General features: G+C 41.6%; 1 protein-coding gene across 1 annotated transcript; it reads left to right on the top strand.

Moving 5' to 3' along the window:
- Positions 1 to 77: 77 nt before the first annotated feature.
- On the top strand, positions 78 to 27,660 carry LOC309492480 (aerolysin-like protein). Its single transcript, XM_082161486.1, has 2 exons — positions 78 to 151; positions 26,563 to 27,660. Exon 2 carries the CDS (start codon positions 26,580 to 26,582, stop codon positions 27,525 to 27,527), a length of 948 nt encoding a protein of 315 aa, XP_082017612.1. The 5' UTR covers positions 78 to 151; positions 26,563 to 26,579; the 3' UTR covers positions 27,528 to 27,660.

The following is a 27,660-nucleotide window of genomic DNA, read 5'->3' as shown; positions in this document are numbered from 1 at the left end:
GAGCAATTACACTGACTCTGGGTGTGTTTTAAGGACTGTCTGTCCCCTTCAGAGCTGTATTTAAGCAGCAGAATGACCAAACACATCACACTCTTCCAGCTTTGACCAGACCAGCTGCTCTTGAGAAGAATTTCAGACTGCAGTCATTCATGTAATACTTGTAATACTCCCCTACTTTCGCTCAAGTACAGTTGACTTAAGATGTAGCTAGCTAACAGTTTCTAATACTTTGCATAAGATTATCCAACAGAATTTTCTCCCACTGCATATTAATAGCACGAGTTCATGTTTTCATTTGGCATGCTCTTTATGTGCAAAAGTCATCTTTTATGTGCATATCTAGGCTTACGGTAGTGGTGTGCGGTGGTGTTTTAAAAAGAGGAGGCAAAAGGCCTGAATATCTTTTTATATAGCCTACTGTATATCAAATGTAAATTTATGTCTGTTACTCATAATTTTACATAAAAAAGAGAGACCAAATACAATAGGCTCTATGCACGATCGCTTCCGCGGTTTGTCTCAGCCCGCCCAGTTACATCCGGTTCTGCGTCGGAAGCCGTTTTTGCATTAGGTGGAGATAATGGCAAATTACACTCGCTGTTTGCAAGAACTTGCAGCGGTTAACGTGAATGATGTTAACAATATTGTGAGGCAGTTAGCTGTCACACATAGGAGTAAGAAAGAGAAGGGCTTTAAATTATAAATTTCGAGCTACATCGACAACTTTGAGGGTGAGTATTCTCTCATATCGCGCGAAATCCGACTAGCGAATCAGTTTCTAAAATCGTTGTCTCCGTTTCTGAGAAAATAAATTTTATTAAAGTTTTTCCGCTATACACTTCGCTATAGAACGCTCTATGTGGAATAGTGTTGTCAAAAATATCGATATTTCGATAAATATCGATACTGAAATATCTGAACGGTACCAATACTAATTTCCTGAAGTATCGATACTAGCCGAGCTGTCACTTTCACTTCTCTCCAAAGGCGCGTTGACAAACACCACACGCGCACTCGTCTCATTCGCTCTGGTTAAATAGCAAAAGTGAAGTGAATGGGGCCGATCACACTTGACGCGTTTTTTGCAGTGAGAGGCGCCTATTTTCAATTGGTTTCCAGCGAGCGTTCTGCGCGCTGTTTATGCGCTGCTGCGCCTCGCGGGTCTTCCGTTTTAATGATGAAAGCTAGTTGCTTGAACGCCCGGAGAGTGCGATGATGGAGGATAAACTTGTGGTGCTCTCGCGGGTTACCAGGAGCTTAACGACTTCACGAACCGTAACTACCACAATGTTAACAGAAAGTAAATAAAGTTAATAAAAGGCTGATTTGACGTTTACTTGACTGACAGGACAGCTGTTTCAGTGGTTGCCGAGCAACATAACAAACGCAGCGCACTGCTCGTCCTGTGTGATGAGTGCTGTGTGCCTCGCGTTTTCGAACCTGAAAAACGCGTTAGGTGTGATCGGGGCTAATATAGCAAAGCACCTGAAAGACCGACACTGGGATCTATATAAATAATTTCGAGAGGTTGGTAACTCTTCTCATTTTAACATTTCTGAAACATTAACCAAGATGGCCTAGTATTGTTGTTGATATGAGTGTGTGTTGTCTCGTTTTTTCACCGTAATTCTTAAAGTTAATATAATCTGACTGAGAAATCTTAGACAAGTAACGTTAAATATTTTAACTGTGGTCAAATGTAAATTAACTTGTGCTTATTTAACTTTCTTCAAAAATTAGTATTTAATTCTGCAATTTGCCTTCATATCTTATCATCAATTTGATTACACAGATACTAATTAAACTAAACTGAGCTATAGAATGACATCTTTGAATTCAATAATGAAATGCCTTTAACTGAAAATGTTATGTTTTATCTTATTATTATACATTACTGACACTCTATCCTCCAATTTGATACTGTTAAGTGCTTTGACACAATCTGTATTGTTAAAAGCACTAATAGTATTGTTATCGCGTATAATGCACACACGTTTGTGTTTAAATCTGTTCATCAAATAACGTTAATGTATTAACCAGCATTAATGCTTTTGAACAAGTGCACTACTTCAGGACATTTTTGTTCATGTAAAATATCCCTCATTGTCATGTTCTAGACTTGTTATATTTAGCTTTAAATAATAAAAAAAAAAAACGTAATATTGTGGCAGTTTTTTTCTCCGTGGTATCGAAAATGGTATCGAATATCGATATTTTTCAAGGTATCGTATCGAAGTTAGAAATTCTAGTATCGTGACAACACTAATGTGGAAGTAAAGACGCTGGCTGAGATCCTACCGGAAATACGTTAGCAGCGTTCGTGCATAGAGCCTATTCTATTTTGTATTTTTTGCTATAACAATGTAAATTTAAAAACCAAGTAGATATTTCATTAAGTTAGTGTTTTTACGCCTTTTTACATTTATTCCAAAATAATAATTAAAGGCAGTAAATATTTAAACAATGAATATTATTTGTGAAATAATGTTCAGCTAATAGTAAACTTTTTCATTAGATTTGCCATTAACATCATCATTGTCTTCATTCAGACCGATTTGAGAATGCGCACGAAAACAAGAAGCGGGATTTACTGCACGAACAAATCATAGCCAATCATAACCGTTCATATCCAATTAAAGCCTGATGGAGACACTAGGCTTATTAGACTTCATACAGCTCTGCGCAGACCGATCGGTGTCTGACGGTTAGAAATTTTACCCGACTTTAGACATCGCAACGCCACGTGACTGTGACTTATGCCATCAAAGTACAGAGAGAGTGATTCGAGAGCAGCCGGCTGGTCGGTAACCGCTTCCAAGATATTCGCAAAGGTTGTTTGAACACTTAATCACAACATTGCACAAATCACAACCCAAACAACATGAGCTGTGGAAAATTATAAGTTATCAAGGAGCTTTTTACAGTGTATGCCATTGAAAAGTTTTTCCCTCACAACCTCGCTTTCATACCTGGCATGGCACTGCTCTACATAAGGTCTATTTTAAGGGCTGAGTTAATCGCAAAATCCTTCCAGTGCACTGAAACTTTCGCTCCCCTAAAAAGTTCCACAATGCACCGTGAAAACCAGGGAGCATCGATGCTCATTATGTTCTCCAGGCGACAGTTCTGAAGCGCAAATCTTAAATCACATGAGCCAAACTCATTACACATATTAACACGCAATAGATGTTTTTTTTGTTTTTTTTAATACAAACCATTACTTAATAATATTTCAACATAAACATTTCAATGTTCCACTACATTCAACACTCCACGTCCATAACTACTTTCAAAACTCACTTAAAAACGTATCTTTTTAGACAGGCATACTCTCTAACTCTAACTAACTTTTACATTTGTTTTGACTGTAAGGACCCCACCCTTTCTCCTGTTCTTTTTAATAGTATTATTATGTTATTATATTGCCTGCTTTCGCTGATTCAATGTTAAATGGATTGAGTGTTTTATTGTTTATTTTGTAAGGTGACCTTGAGTGTTGAGAAAGGCGCCTATAAATAAAATGCATTATTATTATTATTATTATTATTATTATTATTAATGCTAGACAGGTAATTAACAATCTAGCTATCATTTATTATTTATTTAACAGGCAAAGTAAAGTATTTATCAATGCACATTAAATAACAAACTAATAATGTTAGATAGATATCATTGTAATACTAGTAGTGATGTTGTACAATGAGGACGTTGTCTTGTCGCCAGAAATAAGGAGGGTTTCAACACTGGCACGTTTGCTTTGGTCAGATTCCGAGCGCGATTCTTCCCGAAGCGTTGGTGTGGTTTCACACTCAACTTGAGTCTGTTGAACCATGGTATATTTGTGTTCATCTTACATCAGCACACACACATGATAGGAAACAGAACACAGGTCAATAAATTCTTTATAAATTCAAAGTATACTTGGCTTGTAGAACATAGGAACTCCAAGGCACTCGAATTATGTTGAAAAAAGTTAAAAAGCCTTTATTTTATTCATGACTTCAACATTCAAATTGGTGACAGGTACACCTACGCGTTGCGGCTTTACATGCCTTTGTCAGGGTGTGTAACAAACAACGTCTCAGGTTCATTTTTAACAGCAGTTAATTAGTCAAATTACAAACACCTGATCGCTCTGTGTAAGGAGACCTGAAGAGAGAGAGAGAAAAAAAATACATAGAGCATATCTAACATGATATATAGCTAAATCAAACAATAAAATAATAATACAGGTCAAAATGCACAAATCAATATTGCATACGTTCAATAATTTTTCTTTTTTTCTAAATCAAATTACACAAGTCGAAATACAAAAATCAAATAATGTATACTATACATCATATAATGCGTAGTGTAACTTATTACTAGAAGAAAGGAAAAACAAACTATATTACAAAAATGGTAAAAAGTCGAATTCTCCGTTTAAGCCTGGAAATGTAGTTGTTTTCAGTGTATAGATCCAGAAAGACTCTCTCTGTAAAAGCCTATTGACCCTATCTCCTCCTCTTATTGACTTATATGTTCAATGCCGATTATCTTCAGTGTACCTGGGCTACCATGATTCGCATCTCTATAATGTACCTAGTAGTGACTAGGACTGTTCAGCAGTAGAGACTTCACCTAGAAGAGATTTTTTAGAGAACAAGTCCAGAACGAATCAGAGATTCAGCAGCCATATCACCCTGTAGCCCAAGACTGGTTGCTCACTGAAGCTAAGCAGGGCTGAGCCTGGTTAGTACCTGGATGGGAGACCTCCTGGGAAAAAGAGGCTCCTGCTGCTGGAAGAGGTGTTAGTGAGGCCAGCAGGGGGCGCTCACCCTGTGGTCTGTGTGGGTCCTAACACCCCAGTATAGTGACGGGGACACTATACTGCCAAAAGAGCACCATCCTTCGGATGAGACGTAAAACCGAGGTCCTGACTCTCTGTGGTCATTAAAAATCCCAGGATGTCCTTCAAAAAAGAGCAGGGGTGTAACCCCAGCATCCTGGCCAAATTTGCCCCTTGGCCTCTGTCGATCATGGCCTCCTAATCATCCCCATATACTGATTGGCTTCATAACTGTCTCCTCTCCACCAGTAAGCTGGTGTGTGGTGAGCGTTCTGGCGCAATATGGCTGCCGTTGCATCATCCAAGTAGATGCTGCACATTGGTGGTGGTTGAGGAGATTCCCCCCTTCTATGTAAAGCGCTTTGAGGTCTCAGAAAAGGCACTATATAAATGCAACAAATTATTATTATTATTATTATTATTATTCAGAAGACAAGCGGAAGACGAGACGAGGAAGAAAGAGATCGATCAAGAATCCCAATCCAAGGCAGATACACTAGGAGCCGAACAAGGGAGATGAAGTGATCAACATTTCAAAAGTCACTCTACCGGCAAGTTGCATTTCTGTTTTGTCAAAGGGTCTCACCTATGCCCCAATACATACAGCAAAATAATTCCAGACTAAAGTGGACATATTCAAGTTTCATCTGAGTCTTCAACTGAAAGTTTGGTATACATCTGAAGCAGCTACTCGTACTTACGATAAGAAGATAACCTTCAAACCTAAGTCAACGTTTATGCCATGTGCATCTAATCCAACGTTGAATTCCTTCTACAAGAAAGTAACGTATGAGATTGACAAGATCTTTGCTTCAAAAAAACGAAAACAATATAACCTTTCAAAAGAAGAAGGAGAAGCTTTGAACTGGATTTCTAATAACAATGATCTTGTAATAAAAAGAGCGGACAAGGGAGGTGAGGTTGTGGTATGGGGTAGACATCAGTACATCGAAGAAGACTTGCGACAACTACAGAACTGTGAGTATTACCAGCGACTGAAATCCAACCCAATAGAAGGAATTAAAAACGAACTGACTAATATTTTATTAAATGCTAAAGAAGAGGGATGGATTTCAAAAAATGAGTGCGAATTTCTCTCTTGTAAAAATCCTAGGATTCCTACCTTTTATATGCTTTCTAAAAATACCTAAAAATCTTGAAAATCCGCCAGGGAGACCTATAATCAGCGGAAATGAATCTATTACAGAGCCAGCTTCAAAATGTGTGGATAGTTTTATTAAACCATTTGTTGGTAAACTTCCTTCATTTATTCAAGATACAACCAATGATATTGAAAATCATTAAAAAAATGAAAATGACTGAATCATCTATATTGGTGACTATGGATGTAGAATCACTGTATACAAACACAGACCATTAGGATGGGCTGGAAGCATTAGCATACTATCTGGATATGAGATCATCTACTGAAAGGACCCCTGCTTGTTTTAGGCCATGTTTTCGTTTGAAAACATATATTTTTCTCTCCGTTTTTGTCCTTCCGTCCACACTGAGACGCCGTTTTTATTAATGAAAATGAAGCTTTTTTGAAAACTCACTCCAAAGTGGATACATTTGAAAACACCGTTTTCACGTTCAGTGTGGCCTGTAGTGCGGCCTGTAGTGGGGCCTGTAGTGGGGCCTGTAGTGTGGCCTGTAGTGGGGACTGTAGTGGGGACTGTAGTGGGGCCTGTAGTGCGGCCTGTAGTGCGGCCTGTAGTGGGGCCTGTAGTGCGGCCTGTAGTGCGGCCTGTAGTGCGGCCTGTAGTGCGGCCTGTAGTGGGGCCTGTAGTGGGGCCTGTAGTGCGGCCTGTAGTGCGGCCTGTAGTGGGGCCTGTAGTGCGGCCTGTAGTGGGGCCTGTAGTGGGGCCTGTAGTGCGGCCTGTAGTGCGGCCTGTAGTGGGGCCTGTAGTGGGGCCTGTAGTGCGGCCTGTAGTGGGGCCTGTAGTGGGGCCTGTAGTGCGGCCTGTAGTGGGGCCTGTAGTGCGGCCTGTAGTGCGGCCTGTAGTGGGGCCTGTAGTGCGGCCTGTAGTGGGGCCTGTAGTGGGGCCTGTAGTGCGGCCTGTAGTGCGGCCTGTAGTGCGGCCTGTAGTGGGGCCTGTAGTGGGGCCTGTAGTGGGGCCTGTAGTGCGGCCTGTAGTGCGGCCTGTAGTGGGGCCTGTAGTGGGGCCTGTAGTGGGGCCTGTAGTGCGGCCTGTAGTGGGGCCTGTAGTGCGGCCTGTAGTGGGGCCTGTAGTGGGGCCTGTAGTGCGGCCTGTAGTGCGGCCTGTAGTGCGGCCTGTAGTGGGGCCTGTAGTGGGGCCTGTAGTGGGGCCTGTAGTGCGGCCTGTAGTGCGGCCTGTAGTGGGGCCTGTAGTGCGGACTGTAGTGTGGACTGTGAAGCCGGTGGTATTTAAAAACGATGACGTAAATTTAGTCATGTGACGTATATTGTACCAATAGATATTCATGTTTATACCAGTATTGTGCCTGTTATGATCTATTCACTTTCACACTGTTGCTAAAAATATTCTACATTGCACACTCTTCATATCACAGTCCTGCAAAGACGACAGAATTTACTCACATTTGCTGTCCTGCTGCAATACATGAGAGCCGTTTTAGCGTTTTAGACCAAACATATGGTGACTGCGTGTGACCTGGACCGCATCAGTGAATGCTGAGATATTTACTAAATAAAATTATCCTGTCAGAAGAATTGCGCGATAACTTCATTATTTATTTTTCCATCTGAATCATATCAGTGATCTTTAGTGGGGTTTTACGAATGCGCAGTAAAGGTGAATCTAGCGTTCTCAGGCGTTTTTCAAAAGTTTCTCATCCACACTGAAACGCCTGAAAACGCTAAATGTATCCGGATTAATGTAGACGTAGCCTTATTGTGCAATTAGCAGACTGGACATTGAATAACAACATCTTGTTTCAAAATGAATTCTATAAACAAATTAAAGGTACAGCTATGGGTGCCTGATTTGCCCAAATTATGCGAATTTGTTTTGGGGATTTTGGGAAAAGAAATTTGTATTTTCTGATTTAAATCCATATTTGAAGTAGGCCTATGTGGTGTGGTGGGGCAGATATATAGATGACATTATGTTGATATGGAGAGGTTCAGAGGCAGATATGCTAGCTTTTCACACACAAATAAATAATACTAATGCAAATTTGAAGTTGAGTCTAGATTTTTCACATACTCAGATACATTTTTTGGACATAAAAAATCTTTAAAGAAAGTAATGGGGAGTTGCATACCACTATTTTTAGGAAAGAAACTGACAGAAATACCATATTAAGAGCAGACAGCTTTCATCCTATATGGATGACTGAAAATATTCCTTTTGGTCAGTTCCAGAGGTTGAAAAGAATATGCGATAAGGAAGAAGATTTTAACATCAGGGCACAAGATACGACTCAAAGATTTAAGGAACGAGGATACAAAAATAGAGTGATTAACAAAGCATACAATAAAGTAAGAAACATTAGTAGAGATGAGCTATTACGACAAAAACGTGAATCACAAGATTCAGATAATTCAGTTTATTTCGTGACCCAGTATAGCACAGAGGCAAACAGAATTAAGAAAATTATAAAAAGTAATTGGGAAATAGTTATGAGTGATCCTTATCTAAGAGAAGTCATGCCTGAATCTCCTTCTATTGCGCACTACACTGAAAGCAACTACATTTCCAGGCTTAAACTGACTTTTTACCATTTTTGTAATATAGTTTTTTTTTTTCTTTCTTCTAGTAATAAGTTACACACTATGCATTATATGATGTATACATTATTTGATTTTTGTATTTCGACTTGTGTAATTTGATTTAGAAAAAAAGAAAAATTATTGAATGTATACAATATTGATTTGTGCATTTTGACCTGTATATTTTTTATTTATTTATGATATTGGTTTAGGTGTACTTTTAAAAAAAAATTTAATTAAATTTTTTTATTCAGCTATATATCGTGTTAGATATGCTCTTTGTATTTTTTTTTCTTTAGGTCTCCTTACACAGAGCGATCAGGTGTTTGTAATTTTACTAATTAACTGCTGTTAAAAATGAACCTGAGACATTGTTTGTTACACACCCTGACGAAGGCATGTAAAGGTGACAGGTACGCATAGGTGTACCTGTCACCAATTTTAATATTTAAGTCATGAATAAAATAAAGGCTTTTTAACTTTTTTCAACATAATTCGAGTGCCTTGGAGTCATATGTTCTACAAGCCAAGTATACTTTGAATTTATAAAGAATTTATTGACCTGTGTTCTGTTTTCTATCATGCGTGTGTGCTGATGTAAGATGAACACAAATATACCATGGTTCAACAGAATCAAGTTGAGTGTGAAACCACACCAACGCTTCGGGAAGAATCGCGCTCGGAATCTGACCAAAGCAAACCAGTGTTGAAACCCTCCTTATTTCTGGCGACAAGACAACGTCCTCATTGTACAACATCACTATAGTATTACAATGATATCTATCTGACATTATTAGTTTGTTATTTACAGGGTTCCCACGGGTCATGGAATTTCTGGAATGTCATGGAATTTTAAAAAGTCTATTCCAGACATTGAAAGTCAGGGAATTTTATATATTTTTTGTCCAAGTCATGGAATATCAGGGAATTTAGTTTGTTGCTTTAAATTTTAGTTTCCATTTGTCAAAATGTATTTTTTCTATACCGATTTTTTTTATCGCGCTGTTTCACACATCTTTCTGTATTGTTGTGCTTACTGTACGTTCACACCGCCGCCGACTTGAGCTTCCAAAGTTACCGGAAGTCGTTCATTTTCAATGGAAGCTGGCTTCTCTCAGCTGCAAGGAGCGTCAAATACATCGGCGTCGCGTTTTGAGCGTCAATCAGAAAGTTGAAAGTAGCTCAACTTTATGGTAATGAGCTATGACGCGGTTCAGCGGCAAGCAGCGGCAAAACGCCAGAAACCAATCAGAATATAGACGTCCTTCGCGCTGGCTGATTCCGGAGAAACATACGATGTAAACTTTCGTTTCTACCAAAAACATTAGTTCCGAGAAAATGGAGGAGAAGCTGATCATCGCCGGTGCTGGGTTTCTTATCATTATCGGATTAATTGCAGTTTAACCATAGAGTGAAAGTTTATCATTTGCATGTGTTTTTAAGTCCTGTCAGTTTAACAGGGCGCGCTTGACAGGGCATAATATATAAAAACGAGCAGAGAGAGAGAGAGCCCCGGCCGCGCGCGCGCACTCACTATTAATAATAATAATAATGGCTAATTATTTTTTTTCCCCGACCAAATGTGACCAAAACGGTTATAAAAATGCTGTCATTATAACATTTCATGGTGTGACACAGACTTCAGAGCGGCCAAAGCGTCAACAAGCTTCCCCGTATTTTTTGACAAGCGTCCTTGACAGGGCGGCCAGAGCTTCTTTGCAGCTCAAGTCGGCGGCGGTGTGAACGTACAGTTACTGTTTAATTTTGTTTAATTCCGTTTGGTTTTCGTGTTTAGCTGCGAACAGAGCCCACGCGCGGTTATGATTGGCTGTGATTTATGATTGATTTTGTCGTCTTGTAGCTTTGTCACGTCAGGTTAGGACAAGGTAAGCTAAAAAATAATAATTATAATTATAAAAGGGTCACGGTAAGCAGCCTTTTCACTGCACATGGCATTAGGATACGACTGTCGCACTTCGCCCCCTAGTGGCAGTAGCACATAATTTTAAAATTGATCATGCGCAGCCATTACCTTCATTAATGTACCATGGTAGAATTAATAAATCAATATATGCACATTAGATAAACTACCAACATTACTTTTGAAGGACAAATATTATGGGTTTTCCAGGACTTAAATAATTAATATTTATCAAATAATTATTTCAGACCTACACTACCAGTCAAAATTTTTCGGACAGTAAGATTTTTAAGAGTTCTTCTTGTCTTAGGACAACTTTGATGCACTTTTTTGATCCACTTCAAATGTTGACTAGCCTACTGTATATTCAAACAGAAAAGTTATTTGAAATAGTAAAAATATTTCAAAATTGTACTGTTTTTGCTGTACTTTGGATCAAATAAATGCAGGCTTAGGGAGTGTCTTCTTTAAAAAACATAAAAAAATCTTACTGTCCAAAACTTTTGACTGGTAGTGTAAATAATCATCATAACCATTTTACAGAAATAGCCTAGTGTTTGTACATTTTAATGAAAACATCAGTTTTTCAAACTTTACACTCATAGCTTTGATCTTAATACTTCACATCCAGTCGGTTGGTTGCATACGGTGTAGTCATTCAAGTTCAAATATTAATGTATCCACGGCTCAAATTGTTTGGATTTAAAACACTGTCTGTGGCTGTTTTTTGTCTGCTCGGTGCTCCGCAAAACAGCGGCCTGTTTTGCCGTTCATTATAGGTCATGGAAATTCATCTTTTTAGTCAGTGAAAGTCAGGGAAAAGTCAGGGAATTTGACATTTGGTTTAGAGTGGGAATCCTGTATTTAATGTGCATTGATAAATACTTTACTTTGCCTGTTAAATAAATAATAAATGATAGCTAGATTATGTTCATTACCTGTCTAGCGTTGAATGTTTATGTTGAAATATTAAGTAATGGTTTGTATAAAAAAAATGTAAAAAAAATATTGCGTGTTAATATGTGTAATGAGTTTGGCTCATGTGATTTAAGATTTGCGCTTCAGAACTGTCGTCTGGAGAACATAATGAGCATCGATGCTCCCTGGTTTTCACGGTGCATTGTGGGACTTTTTAGGGGAGCGAAAATTTCAGTGCACTGGAAGGATTTTGCGATTAACTCAGCCCTTAAAATAGACCTTATGTAGAGCAGTGCCATGCCAGGTATGAAAGCGAGGTTGTGAGGGAAAAACTTTTCAATGGCATACACTGTAAAAAGCTCCTTGATAACTTATCATTTTCCACAGCTCATGTTGTCTTGGAAACAATTTCTTGGAAAGATATTTTTCCAGTGTTTTGTCAGCAGAACAATCCAAACATATTAAATAACAGTACAACACACTTAAAAGATTAACTCTATGTCTATCCCTCACAGCCTCGCTTTCATTCCCGTTAAAAATCAAAGATGACGCCTCTGTGAAAAAGCTCTATGTCCGACTCTCTAATCCTGACTACTGATCCAAACGCACTCTTGTGTAACCCCTCAGGTCCTACTCGCCCCGCTCTCTGCATGCCTCGTCTTGAGATCGTCTTGAGATCAGGGGAGTGAGGTTTACTTGCGCAGCTCTTACTAGCTGGCCTCCGTAAAACTTGGACATTTACAGCCAAGGTTCCTGTTCATTCACATTGTATGGAACGTACTTGACCGGGTGCGGATGATTTTGGTTCACTTAGTTTTGTTCTGTTCACGACTTATTCACTTGTGGGAACGTGATAATATGATGTGGCCGGAAGATGATTTTGTCGAGGTAACAACATCCATATGTTGTGACCATGCGATGGGAAGTTGTCGCCTCGAGATCCTACGTTGAGGGAACAACATTAATTCTCGTGGCCAAGTGCTTAATGCATAAAGCGCTTAAATGATTTACTCACCCTCAAACCATCCTACTGTAGGTGTATATGACATTCTTCTTTCAGACGAATACAATCGGAGTTTTATTAAAAAATGTCCTGACTCTTACAAGCTTTATAATGGCAGTGATCGGCTTAATAAATCGGCCAATAAACCCTAGTAAAAAAAAAAAAAAAAAAAAAAAAAAAAAAACTGATTTTTCTTAGCTTTTTACTCAAAATGTTGCTTTTTTTATGAAACTTATAAAAACTGATAAAGAATGCATTAAGCTAGAATAAAACTGAAAAGGGTTGGTTCTTTCTTTTGATATATTGCGTACACAGGTATATTCTTGGGTCCATGAAATTTTTTTGAAATGTTTTTAAAAAAAAGGGAACTGACAGGGAAAGAGTTAAGAAGATAGTGTTTGAGTGAGGTGGGGGGAGCAATTACACTGCCTCTGGGTGTGTTTTAATGCCTGTCCCCTTCAGAGCTGAATTTAAGCAGCAGACTGACCAAACACATCACTCTTCCAGCTTTGACCAGACCAGCTGCTCTTGAGAAGAATTTCAGACTACAATTATTCATGTAAGTATACTTTCATTCAAGGGCACTTGACTTAAGATGTAGCTAGCTAACAGTTTCTAATACTTTTCACAAGATTATCCAACCCAATTTTCTCCCACTGCGTATCTATAGCACAAGTTCATGTTTTCATTTGGCATGCTCTTTATGTGCAAAAGTCATCTTTTATGTGCATATAGGCTTACGGTAGTGGTGTGCGGTGGTGTTTTAAAACGAGGAGGCAAAAGGCCTGAATATAGCCTATTGTATATCAAATGTAAATTTATGTCTGTTAATTATAATTTTACATAAAAAAGAGAGACCAAATACAATTCTATTTTGTATTTTTTGCTATAACAATGTGAATTTATATGTATTAAAACCAAGTAGACATTTCATTAAGTTAGTGTTTTTACGCATTTTTACATTTATTCCAAAATAATAATTAAAGGCAGTAAATATTTAAACAATGATTGTATTTGTCTGAAAGAAGAATGTCATATACACTTAGGATGGTTTGAGGGTGAGTAAATCATAGGCTAATTTTCATTTTTGGGTGAACTATCGCTTTAAGCGCTTTAATTCTCGTGGCCAAGTGCTTAATGCATAATGTTGTTCCCTCAACGTAGGATCTCGAGGCGACGACTTCCCATCGCATGGTCACAACATATGGATGTTGTTACCTCGACAAAATCATCTTCCGGCCACATCATATTATCACGTTCCCACAAGTTAATAAGTCGTGAACAGAACAAAACTAAGTGAACCAAAATCATCCGCACCCGGTCAAGTACGTTCCATACAATGTGAATGAACAGGAACCTTGGCTGTAAATGTCCAAGTTTAACGGAGGCCAGCTAGTAAGAGCTGCGCAAGTAAACCTCACTCCCCTGATCTCAAGACGAGGCATGCAGAGAGCGGGGCGAGTAGGACCTGAGGGGTTACACAAGAGTGCGTTTGGATCAGTAGTCAGGATTAGAGAGTCGGACATAGAGCTTTTTCACAGAGGCGTCATCTTTGATTTTTAACGGGAATGAAAGCGAGGCTGTGAGGGATAGACATAGAGTTAATCTTTTAAGTGTGTTGTACTGTTATTTAATATGTTTGGATTGTTCTGCTGACAAAACACTGGAAAAATATCTTTCCAAGAAATTGTTTCCAAGACAACATGAGCTGTGGAAAATGATAAGTTATCAAGGAGCTTTTTACAGTGTATGCCATTGAAAAGTTGTTCCCTCACAACCTCACTTTCATACCTGGCATGGCACTGCTCTACATAAGGTCTATTTTAAGGGCTGAGTAAATCGCAAAATCCTTCCAGTGCACTGACATTTTCGCTCCCCTAAAAAGTCCCACAATGCACCGTGAAAACCAGGGAGCATCGATGCTCATTATGTATGGAATTATTCTTGGGGCAATAATAATGAACGTAACTTTTCAAGAAACTAATGAAAATATAAATTGAAACTAAATAAAATATCTTTGAAACTGAAAAAGAATAAATCGCAGGGAATTTTTTTTTTTACTTCGTTTTTAATACACTGCATGTTTTGCTAACTATTGCTCATATTTCAATCGCTGATCTGAACTTACAGATGCGCTTCCAGAGTTTTCATTTACGCTTCTGAAGTTTTCGTTTAGGCTGCCTGAGTTCTCTTACGAGAGGTCTCTCGTACTGCGTAAGATATCTTACGCTAGGGGAAAATCCTTTTTCCGCGAGATATTGAAGCCAAAAATTATCCTTAATTTTGTAATAATGCAAAACGCGTTGCGGCAGCATGCAGACATAGGCGAGGCAGCTCGCGCGCCTATTGGCTGCTCTGCGGCAACTGCAGCAGCCTATCGAGCGAGGCCTGGCGTGCTGGCCCGCTGCGTCACGTCCCGCCGAAATGGGCGTGGTCTAGGCCTATAAATACCGCTCCCAGGCAGCTATTATCTGATTTTTCATCCTTCAAGCGAAGCACACGCATCGCTGGAGCTGGATAAGAAGCCGCGCCGTCTGAAAGAGAGCACCTTCAGCGGGACGAGTCACTGAAGTCGCTGGCCGCGCCGCCTTCCTTGCCTTCCTGCTGCGCTATCCGGCGTTATATCCTTTCTCTGCTACTGTGTTTATGTATGTGTGTGTGCTCGCCGCCGCGACACACACTCCCATTGCACTAAAAGAGCTGGGCGTCTTTTTCAAGACGCCCCTTTTCCTGATCACGCAGCTCTCGCACTCGCTGACGGCGACTGCCCTCACTGCGAGTTAGTTACTGCCTATGGTGACTCTGAGGACTCACCTGGCATCCTTCTCCGAGACTGCTCCTCATTGGTTTTCCTCACGAGAGACCGGAGTTCGAATCCCGGTCTAGCGGCAGTTAAAATTATGCCGCCAATGCTTCGCTCTGTCAGTTCCCTGAAAAGCGACTGCAGATGTGCATTTTGCAGCCAACGAGCGCGTTGCACAACCCGCTCGCCTGCACCCAAACACCGTTTCTATGGTTTCCGTGCGTCACTGGCGAAAGGAGAAAAGAGCGTTTCTGGTCCCCCCGCGGACGGACCGACCTCCTCTTTCTCGTACATTTCTCATTCCCCTCTGAAGTTCGGGCGACTGGAAATGTCAGTATTGCAGTGAGCAAGCCTGTTGTAATACACGCATGCCTGCAAACAAACGCCAGCACGTTGACGCTCTCTTATAATACTCGCGCTAACTGAGTTACAATGTGTCTCCCCCTGTGGCCCAGTGGCAGACTCTCAGGTTTTTTGCACGCGAGAGACCCGAGTTCGATCCCCGGGTCTACCGGCAGATAAAATTATGCCGTCAATGCTCGCTCTGTCAGTTCCCTGAAAAGGCGACTGCAGATGTGTATTTTGCAGCCAACGAGCGCGTTGTACAACCCGCTCGCCTGCACCCAAACACCGTTTCTATGGTGTTCCGTGCGTCACTGGCGTAAGGAGAAAAAAAAAAAAAAAAAAAAAAAAAAAAAAAAAGGGAGTTATTCTGGTCCCGCTGCGGACGGACCAACCTCCTTTTTCCTATACATTTCCCATTCCCCTCTGGAATTCAGGCGACTGGAAATGTCAATATTGCAGTGAACAAGCCTGTTGTAATGCACGCAGGCCTGCAATAAACGCCAGCATGTTGACGCTCTCTGTTTCTATGGCAACTTCTCGCTCGTTCAGTTCCAGTAAATGTGACTGTTCCAGTGTATCCTGCAGTAAACAAGTCGGTTCTGTCACCCGCTTGCCTGCACACAAACGCCGTTTTTACGGCTACCCAGATAAATCCCATAAGTGTGAACTTTTCTGGTGTCCCGGCCACGGCCGATGGTTCTTTATGTGTAGAAAGAATGCCCACTGCCCAGTGCCCATCTCTACACACAAGCACAGCCCGTCACTCAGGGCTCGCGCACATGAATCGACTCAGATCGATTGCGCTTCAAACATGGTGAATGTGCCCACTAACACCACGTTATGCATGTCTCACGGTTTCTGTAAAAACGAAACCAACGTGCATTCGCTTCACTCAAGCGAACGATGCTTTCAGTGTGGTAAATGTGCCCGCTGTCCCGCGCCCACATCCACACATAGACATGACAGTTCCTACGGGAACCGCCCAGCCCTCCCCCTCGCGGTTGACCACCGCAGAGGAGTCGAGCGCGGGCAATCTGCCCGCTGTTATCAGCGCGCCCCATGCCTCAAATGTCACGAGCGCGACGCTTGTGTTACAGCACTCCGAAGCCTCCCCATCGCTGAGCGAGCGGAGCGCGCTTCGTATTCAACCCCTAGCTATTCATGCGGACGCATGGGCAAAGCTGCCCGGGGTTTCGAAGTGGGTGCTGAACATTATAAAAAGAGGCTATTCGCTACAGTTTCGCCGACGCCCTCGCCGCTATGTGGCGCGCGTCGAGACCACGGTAAAAACAGAAGTAGCACATTTACTTAGAGCCGAAGTGGCGAAACTATTGAGCAAAGGGGCCATAGAGCCTCTCTCTCAAGTTCAGAGCGAAGGAGGGCTATACAGCAGATACTTCCTGGTACCGAAAAAGACGGGGGTCTCAGACCCATACTAGATCTAAGGCAACTGAACAAAGTGCTTGTGAAGCGACAGTTCAGGATGCTCACGACCAGACAAATCCTTGTGCAGATTCGCCAAGGAGATTGGTTTGTCAATAGATCTGAAAGACGCGTATTTTTCAAATACAGATAGCGTCACGTCACAGGCGATATTTGAGATTCGCCTTCGGGGGCCAGGCATATCAGTACACAGTCCTGCCGTTCGGTTTGTCCCTGGCACCCCGTACATTTACGAAGTGCATGGATGCGGCGCTCGCACCCCTCAGAATGAGAGGCATGCGAGTCCTGAACTATTTGGACGATTGGCTGATTCTAGCGCAATCTCGCGCAGTGCTCATAGAACACACGACCATTTTACTCGATCACCTCGAGGATTTGGGTCTCAGTGTCAATTGGGCGAAGAGCTCTCTGTTACCCAGTCAGAAGATATCTTTTCCTGGGCACAGAATTGGACTCGCTGTCCATGATAGCGCGACTATCGCCACAGCGCGCGGTAGACATTCAACGCACAGCGAACGCGTTTCGCTGCGGCGCGTCTGTCCCGCTCAAGAAATTTCAGAAGATGCTAGGTCTCATGGCCTCAGCATCGTCAGTGCTCCAGCTGGGCCTGCTCCTCATGCGCCCGCTGCAGTTTTGGCTGAAAGCGCGAGTCCCACGCAGAGCGTGGGCATCCGGTTCGCTTCGCCTCAGGGTCAATCAGAAGTGCGTCACAGCTCTGAAACCTTGGAGAGCGAACAACTGGTACCAATCAGGTGTAAGCCTGGGGACTTCCTTGAGGGTGAAAGTGGTGTCCACGGACACGTCCACCTCGGGATGGGGAGCGCTGCTCGAGGGCAGACCGTTCTTCGGCCAGTGGTCGGAACGGGAGAAGCTCCTGCACATAAACTGCCTCGAAATGCTGGCAGTAGACAACGCGCTGACACGTTTTTGTCCCCAGATAAAAGGACGCCACGTCTTGGTCCGTTCGGATAACATGTCTGTGGTGTCCTACATAAATCGCCAGGGCGGCCTCAGGTCCAAGAACCTGTACAGGCTGGCAGAACGCCTCCTGGTATGGGCTCAGTGCAACCTGCGCTCGCTCAGAGCAGCGCACGTGCCAGGGCTCCTGAATATAGGACCGGACAGACTGTCCAGGAACAATGTTCCGGTAGGCGAGTGGTCTCTACACCCACAGACAGTCCAACTGCTGTGGAAGAAATTCGGCAGAGCGGAAGTAGACCTGTTTGCGTCTCAAGAAAACGCTCACTGTCAGGAATTTTTCTCCAAGAGCAGGAGCGCGCTGGCCCATGTGTGGCCCCGCCGCCCGCTCTATGCTTTTCCCCCCGTCTCTCTCCTGCCTCAGGTGATAGAACGGATCAGGGAAGAAGGATGCTCAGTACTGCTGGTGGCACCGTTCTGGAAAAACCAACCTTGGTTCCCAGTCGTGATGCAGTTAGCAAGTACTGCCCCGTGGCCAGTACCAGTGAGGAGAGACCTCCTCTCACAGGCCCACGGTTCGATCTGGCATCCTCACCCGGAACTATGGTCCCTTCATGTCTGGGCCATCAACGGGTACATGTTGGACTCCCTAAAGGAGTATTAAACACGATCACGCAGGCTAGAGCTCCGTCTACGAGACGACTCTATTCCTCGAAATGGTCAGTGTTTTCGGGCTGGTGCACAGCCCGTGGTGTGTCACCCACAGACTGTGGTGTGGCGGAGGTGCTTTCCTTCCTACAAGAGCTGTTGGATGGGGGCAGGGCCCCCTCCACGCTCAAAGTTTATGTGGCGGCTATAGCAGCGTTCTCAGAAACAACGCTTGGTCAGTCAATAGGAAGGAACGATTTAGTCATCCGCTTCCTTAGAGGGACTAAGAGACTGAATCCTCCCAGACCTCCCTCAGTCCCCGTATGGGACCTTTCTACGGTTCTGGAAGCCATGAAAGGTGCGCCATTTGAGCCTTTACAGTCAATCGATTTGAAACACCTGTCTTTCAAGACTGTGTTTCTGCTGGCTCTCGCTTCAGTGAAGCGCATAGGGGACCTACACACGCTCTCTGTGAGCGCGGCGTGCATGGAGTTTGGGCCTAATGACTCAAAAGTTATACTCAAACCTAAGCACGGTTATGTTCCAAAATCCCTCAACACACCGTTTAGGGCGCAGGTTATCTCCCTGTCAGCCCTACCGGTCCCTGATGAGGAAAGAGACGCGAGCCTCCTTTGCCCAGTCAGGGCATTACGAGCTTATGTGTCTCGCTCGTCTGGTTTCAGACAGACGGAGCAGCTCTTTGTTTCGTTTAGCGGACGTTCTAAGGGACTAGCCGCGTCGAAACAGAGCCTATCCAGATGGATAGTTGATGCTATAGCGCTGGCATACGCCTCCAAGGGCATGCAGTGCCCGTTGGGTGTCAGAGCGCACTCCACGAGAGGCATGGCCTCTTTGTGGGCCTGGTCAAGTGGGATTGCCTTACAAGACATTTGTATGGCGGCAGGCTGGGCCTCCCCGTCTACATTTATAAGGTTTTATAACCTAGAGGTTCCCGCCCTGCAGGCCAGGCTGCTGTCGGTCTAAGTTTACCAGTATTGTCTGACCTGATGCGATCAGCTCAGAATGCTGCGTCTACTGAGCACAGCTCAATGTTCGACAGTAAAAAAGTAGCAGCACGAGATGTGCCTGGGCAAACTGTGTAAGACCCACATTCCCCCATCAGTTCAGGCCGTACCCCGCCCTGTCTGTATGATGAAATTCGCGTCTCAGCGACGCTGCCATATGTGGAAGAGTGCGGCTTCGCCCCTCCCTCTTCCCGGACTCCCTGTGAGTTCCCTGAGTGATTGTGCACTATATGTACCCCGGGTTTTCACCTTTGGGTCTTTGGTGTCAGATCTCAGCATGCACGGCGTTTTGCATTGGGTCCCCTAGCGTAAGATATCTTACGCAGTACGAGAGACCTCTCGTAAGAGAACGTACTCGGTTACTAACGTAACCTCGGTTCTCTCTAGAAGAGGGAACGAGTACTGCGTATCTTGCCGTGCATGCACACGCTCTGGTTGCTTCGATGATGAAAAACCAGATTATAGCTGCCTGCGAGCGGTATTTATAGGCCTAGACCACGCCCATTTCGGAGGGACGTGACGCAGCGGGCGCGAAGTGCCCTGATTGGGTCTGGCGTCACGCCAGGCCTCGCTTGATAGGCTGCTGCAGTTGCCGCAGAGCAGCCAATAGGCGCGCAAGCTGCCTCGCCTATGTCTGCATGCTGCCGCAACGCGTTTTGCATTATTACAAAATTAAGGATAATTTTTGGCTTCAATATCTCGCGGAAAAAGGATTTTCCCCTAGCGTAAGATATCTTACGCAGTACTCGTTCCCTCTTCTAGAGAGAACCGAGGTTACGTTAGTAACCGAGTACGTTTTCGTTCGCTGTTCTGACACATTTCTCTCGTGGGGGCGGGGCTAGTGGCAGTGTGTTCTAATTGGCTACTGATGTTTTGATTGACAGCTTCTTCACCTGGAAGTGAAGACGTCAGTGGTGTGTTTATGTGTGGATTTGAGCGTCTGTAAGCGCAGCTTTCCATTTCATTTTAGTGATATTAAGTTATGTTTGTTTTTTTATTTGATCTGTATTTACCTGCTGCTACTACTTAGTCGACAGAAGCTTTTAGGAGCACAAGAGATCTATTCAGTCTATTCAGGTGTAATTGTAGGCCTACATTAAAGTACTGTATATAATACTTAAAATATTGTATAGTGTCCAATGTTTTGGAGAATATTTGTTTATTCCTGATGATTATTCTGCATGTTAGGCTCTGATTAGGTTGAGCTGTTACAATTTAAAGAGAATACTAGCAAACGTGTGTGATATATTCAGCCGTCAAGAAAGTTTCACTTCAACCAGGTAATCAAGGTTGGCAACCATGGCCATCACACTACTCATTGTTAGCATGATATACATTTACACCATCAAAATGAATGATCACTTAAATAAGAGGAATTTAAACAATATGAAAAATTACAATCATGGCCTGCTGTCAGATATAGACCTCAAGGGGTATTTGACTACATATGTCACTCAAAGAATGTTCTTGTTGCCATTTTTTTTTAAATTGATAATTGTATTTAGTTATTTCATTTAATTAACACTATCTTCTAACATTTAAAATTGTAAATATATTTTAACAATCATCAACCGTTTCAATTGTGACTTATACAACCAGTTAAATGAATGTAATTGAAAATATGAATTCAAATAAATTTACATTTTATATTATCACTAAAGCATATACACAAGTATCAGAGTGAAAGTCTTGGATGCAATTATGTTGTGACAGGAAAGACCAGAATCCACAAAACATTAACTGCATAATATACATGTAATGCACAGTATTCTCATGATATACATTACTATACAAAATGCACAATTACAAATACAGAATACATTTTAAAAATTCATATACATTTTAAATGTTGCAATGATAACATAATACAAGTGGATTGTAACCCATGTACGTAAGACAGTTGGTCGGAAGTGATTTGTAATAGTTAAAACAGTTTACATTATTAGTATTTTTCTTATCTAGCCTATTGTTTGACTTCAGAAGGCATTGACTCATCCACTGAGGTCGCATGGATTACCGTCACACTCACTGTGTGTGGTTTTTAAAGCGTCTTTAGGACTCGCAGAGATGGATTACTTTCCTTATAATCTTAATTCGTGTTTATCTGTAGAAAGAACGTAAAATGCATCTGGGACAGCATGAGGGTGAGTAAAATAAGTGAGAATTTTATTTTTGGGTGAACTATCCCCTTAACATTCATATGCTGTTGGTATGCTAATCCAAGATCAGCATAGACTAATAATAATAAAGTGCAACCTCTTGTGTACTTGTGAACTGTGTTTGTTTTAATCTAGAGGAAATTAAAATATTTGCTAGTTTATATTAAAATAAAATAAATCAGGTGTCTGAAGATCAAGATCCTAGTCATTCAAATGTGATGTGTCTGAATAAAGTAAGATTATTGTCTGATAGGGACAGTGGATCTCTGGTACTATCACTCCATCCTCTGTGTCAGCATCAGAATTTTGTTTATGGAAAAGTTGCTCCACTCCCTGGAAAATGAGAGAGGAAATGTATTATAATCTAACAATACAAACTGCTTTGAACTCCCACATACAGTAACAAGTTGCAGACTTAAAATATTTATTCCAAACAAATTATATAAATGTTTTAAGGGATTTTACAGTACTAAATATTTACCTCGGAGTCATGCAGCATTTATCATCTGTAATACTTTTGTGTAACCAGTAGATGGCTGTATAGCCCTATAAACATATATCCATGGCTGTGTATTCCCTAGTTGCTGGATGTTTTCAGTCATAATTACTTGCATGTATTAAGTTTTTAATTTGGAAATGTAATTATTATTAAAGACTGTTAAAGATAAAAAAAATTAAAAAAAATTCTCAGAAATGTTAATTTGAAGTGCAATTTTTTGCATTATTATTAGTCAAATATGGACACAGAAAAAGCATTTTGTTACTCATACTAGCTACATATAATAGCTTTATCAGTCATCATTATCACACAAAAGTAATCAGAATAAATATTGCGACCAGGGCGATACTTCAAAATAATTGAGTGTTTACATATTATGAACAGAGACGTGTTCTGTGGTCAAGTCGGGTCTCTCCTCTTTCAAAAACTCTGCATCGCAAATTTATCAGCAATTGAGAAATTCAGGTTTAAATAGCTTTATTGGCATGGTAAAAAAAAAAGGCTTTATATTGCCAAAGTTGAATCAGGCACTGATTGACAGCGCTCTGGTCCTATGGCGTCGGTCATTGACTGATACAGTACTTTTTGTACTGTAGGCTACAGTACAGATACTGTACACTACTCTAGCCCAATGTTGTTTGGGGTGGCTGGGGGGAAATATGATCTAATCGAAGACTGTAACCGAATGTAGATAAACAAGTCATTAACAGTTAAATCAAGACAACACAGCTGTATAATGTTATGGGCTCTCACTGAGCTCTAAAATGCCTCTCCACCTGAAAAAAGCCAGTACTGTATTACCACGAGTAGGCTATCCAGTATCCTGATAGCAACGATGACTAATGATAATGACATCATTCGTACTATTCCTTCTATAAGAAATCATCTCAACAATATAGTGTAGCAGCAAATAAATACAGATATAAACTTAACCCTTAAAGACCGATACGGCCGCCCGCGGCATAAAATAACTATCGTTCTAAAATGTTTAATAACTTTTGAGTCGCTAATCCAATCTGTATGCTTTAAAATGCACCGTAAAGATGAGATTCTCAGCTTTCCTGTGCTATCACGGCTCACGGGTGTCTCTATTGGTCATTCAGTGGCTCCGTAGTGGCTCCGTCATCAAAATCTGCAGCAGTGATTCGTCAAGGAAACACATGTGGTTTCTTTCTCTGAGCCAAACAGGAACGATTGTTGATGCTTAGTCCCACCCCCATGCCCAGATTCGTCCAAACGGTCATGAACTCCACCAACAAACATAGTGATTGGTGATTTTAACAACCAATCACGTTTCTTTATACATTTTTAACAAACGCAATGCATTGAAAACTACGCATGAAAACTAACGGATGCAAAGTTTTTGACCATAGCGCAAAACACGAAAGAGCGCAAAACATGAGAGAGCATAAAACACGAAAGAGCATGAGTATGTAAAAACAACAGCAGTACAAATCGGAGGATGTGTTAGAATTGATTTTTTTTAAACGAGTCGTTAGACCTGGTGGAACCTTCCGATTCAGAAGATTGTTTGAATCATTTGCACTGTTTATTTATATTTAGTTTGTGAAGATTATTTGCACTATTTGTTCATTAGCACTCAGTATATTACCCTCAATGAACCATTTCTTCATTTGCACTGTTTATTTCTTTTTGTATTTAGTTTGTGAAGATTATTTGAACCATTTGTTCATTTACACTCTGTATATTGTATTGTTAGTATAATTGCACAGTTGTCACTACTTGTTATATTGTTTGCATTTGTTGTTCATGTTCAAATTATAATATAATTTTCTGAAGAAAAATGTTTGCTTCAGTGTTCTGTTGTAATATAACAACTTTTCTATTTACTTTACTCCCTGAACTTATTTGGACACATCTACATTGTCAGTAAATGTAATACACCTGTTTTTACTCAAAAACGCCTAGAATAATATTATAATAAATGGCTATAACTTGCTGAGGGATTGTTACATGTAGACAAAATTTCATCTGGAAGTCTAAGACAACCAAGTCTAACTTTCTAAAAGAAAAAAAACAAAACTTCAGGAAGTTCTGTTTGAGTTCACACTGAAAACACCACATTTTTTGCTGCCGTTTTTCTTAAAATCCTGTTAATTTCATAAATTCTCTGACAAAAGAAATGTAAAACTGGGACTTTAAATGAGCTAGCTGGAAACATTAGGTTCTCCTGTTTAAAATGATATATGGCACTTGATGCTTGCTGCTAGAATGGGTTAGAAAAACAAAGAAAAGTACAGGTGAGTCAGGCGCCCCAAAAATGTTCTAGGTCTTTAAGGGTTAATATCACTAAAATGAAATGGAAAGCTGCGCTTACAGACGCTCACATCCACACATAAACACACCACTGACGTCTTCACTTCCAGGTGAAGAAGCTGTCAATCAAAAACTCAGTAGCCAATGAGAACACACTACCACTAGCCCCGCCCCCACGAGAGAAATGTGTCAGAACGGCGAACGAAAACTCTAGAAGCATAAACGAAAACTTCAGAAGTGTAAATGAAAACTCTGAAAGCGCATCTGTAAGTTCAGATCAGCGAAAGAAATATGAGAAATAGTTAGCAAAACATGCAGTGTATTAAAAACGAAGTCAAAAATATTGCCTGCGATTTATTCTTTTTCAATTTCAAAGATATTTTTATTCAGTTTCAATTTATATTTTCATTAGTTTCTTGAAAAGTTACGTTCATTATTATTGGAACAAAAGTAATTCCATATATTCCATAATTCCAACACAAGCGAACAGAAGAACGTACGGCCTGAGAAAACTCGAAATCACACGCTGAAACAACAAGACGCTCACGAATTCCGACACAAAACAGAAGCCAAAATATACAGAAGTGCCGGGATCTGAACACCACATCTCGCACTCAAGACAACTCACATACAAAGACAAGACAATTCTTAAACTAAAGTTTAGCAAGCAAAAGCATAATAATAAGAACAATACTATTAGCCTAATAATGCCACTTACATTGGATCAAAAATAAAGAAAATAAAATTTAACTGGATATTGTGTAGCAATTGCATGTAAAGGGTGATTTCTGCATATAAAGAGCACACCAAATGAAAGCATGAACTAGTTATAGATATGCTGTGCCAGGAGATTGTGTTGCATACAACTACCACAGGACTACACAACAATAGCCGCTTTTCCACCATCCGCCAAACTGTTCTCGGTGCTTAATTGTTCCATTCCGTGCCAATCCGGCCCATCCGGTATGGATATGGTTTCATTTCCATGTGGGATTGATGCCAGCACTCTTTGGAATGTGTTCAAATGTGTCAGTCATTGCCTTTATAACACAAGAGTTTACAGACGTATGAGATACAAATATAGTCACTGCGTTACAGAGGATGATTGGATATTTCTGTTAGTAACTTGTTTACTACGCTCAAATAGTGCACTTGACCAGCTACAGAGAGCCAGACAACAGACAAGTGACCAATCCTGAGTGGCGATGTCACAACATGACAGATCTGTTTGGCCTGACAGTGGAAAAGCAGCTAATGTTTCCCAACCCTGTTCCCAGAGGAATGCCGGAACTGCACATTTAGCATGTTTGCCTATTCAGACACACCTGATTCAAGTCAGCTTATAAGTAGATACTCCAATATCCGAAATGAATGGGTCAATTAAAGCTGCCGTCGGCAACATTTTTTTGATCATATTCAGTGAAATTGATACTATAATCCGACAGAACAACATAAATAAGATGGTTTTAGAAAAAAACCCGAGCTTCTAACTCCACCTGGAGCGTGTTATTTGTTTTGCAAAAATCCACCGCTCCCGGATCATCGGGTCCAATCAGCGCAGGGGGGTGTGAGATCTGACTGTCAATCACAGGTCGTGCACACGCCACAGATCCCCCCTCACTCTCGCACGTTACAATCACATGCACACGACACGCCTGAAGTTCGCATGGAGATTGCATAAAGCGTGATGACGGAGAGAAAATCTACTAACAAGCTTCCAATTCCACGGTTATTGCTATTTATGGATAGATTAGCCAGGGCAGCCTACCTCCGAGTCCATGGTGTTGATAGATGCTGAAGAGACGGACGCGTTCACAGAAAATCAGGTACACACGCACAGTGACGCACTGACGAGCACGACCTCGATGGGAGGGTGCTCGCTGGTAGTGGGGAGGGGCATGAGAGTTGTAAACATTAAAAATTTTGGCTAATCGACCCAATCTGCCAGACTTGCCGACTGCAGCTTTAAGAAAGAAGTCCAGCGTGTACTGTTGTTGTGTCTACAGAAACTAGGTTGGGAAACACTGCATTAAAGTGTAAAGCTGATGTTAATTCTGATCTGATATTTCTTTCAGATCGATTTAATTCCAAGATGTCCGACACAACAAATCTTTATATAATTGGTGGAAATGGAGGTGGTCCATTCTCATTTACTGGTGAGGACAACGGTGCCAGTTTAGAGAAGATCGGAGTCTGGGTGGGAGGATGGCAGGTGAAGGCTGTCAAGGTCTGGCTTACAGATGGGAGAGTTAATCAATTTGGTAGACTAGGCGGACCGTATGAAGAGTTCGAGTTCCAGCCTGGTGAGTGTTTCCGCTCAATGTCCCTGTGGGGGAATGGAGCAGGAACACGTCTTGGAGCCATCAGATTTGAGACCAGTCATGGGAGAGAGTTTTTTGCAAAAATGACAAAATGGGGTTTAAAAACAGAATATCCCATGGATGTCGGCTCTGGTTATTGTTTGGGAGTTGTAGGAAGATCTGGTTCTGACATTGACTGTATGGGATTCATGTTTCTCAAAGCAGTTGAATCAACAGTTCTCACCGATGTCCAGTATCCCACTCTCCACCAACTGATACCAAAGGTGACAGTAGAAGAAATCGAATCCCTCACTTTTAGGAACGACTCCTCCGCCACACAACATCAACAAATCGAAACCTCAAAGACGGTGACCAAAAAATCCTCATGGTCTTTGAGCAATAGTTTTACTGCGACGTTTAGTCTGGAAGTGAGTGCTGGGATTCCAGAGGTTGCTGAAGTTACTGAAGGATACAGTGTCAGCGTTGGAATTGAAGGCACTTATGGTCAGGAGGACACAGATGAGAGAACCGAAACTCTGACTACCGATTTAGAAGTGCCACCAGGGAAGAAGCTGGATGTTTCAGTCTCTATTGGCAGAGCCACTTTTGACCTGCCTTACACTGGCACAGTGAAGATGACCTTAGAGAATGGCAGTGTGTTTGCGTATGGAACCAAGGGCACATACGACGGCGTCACTTACACTGATATCAAAGTGGATACCAAGGAAACTCCTCTGTAATGTCAAGACAGATTGCACATGTAATGCACAAGTTCTTTGATTACTTCTTATTGTGTCGATCATGTATCAGTTGCTTTACATTCAGGCCTTATTGTATTTTTTGGGGTGGTGTTTGGGTGTTCAGGGGAAATAT

The sequence above is a fragment of the Leuciscus leuciscus genome (genome assembly GCF_965113295.1).
Source record: "Leuciscus leuciscus genome assembly, chromosome: 2".
Classification (NCBI taxonomy): Eukaryota; Metazoa; Chordata; class Actinopteri; order Cypriniformes; family Leuciscidae; genus Leuciscus; species Leuciscus leuciscus.
This window is presented reverse-complemented; position numbering and strand designations above follow the sequence as displayed.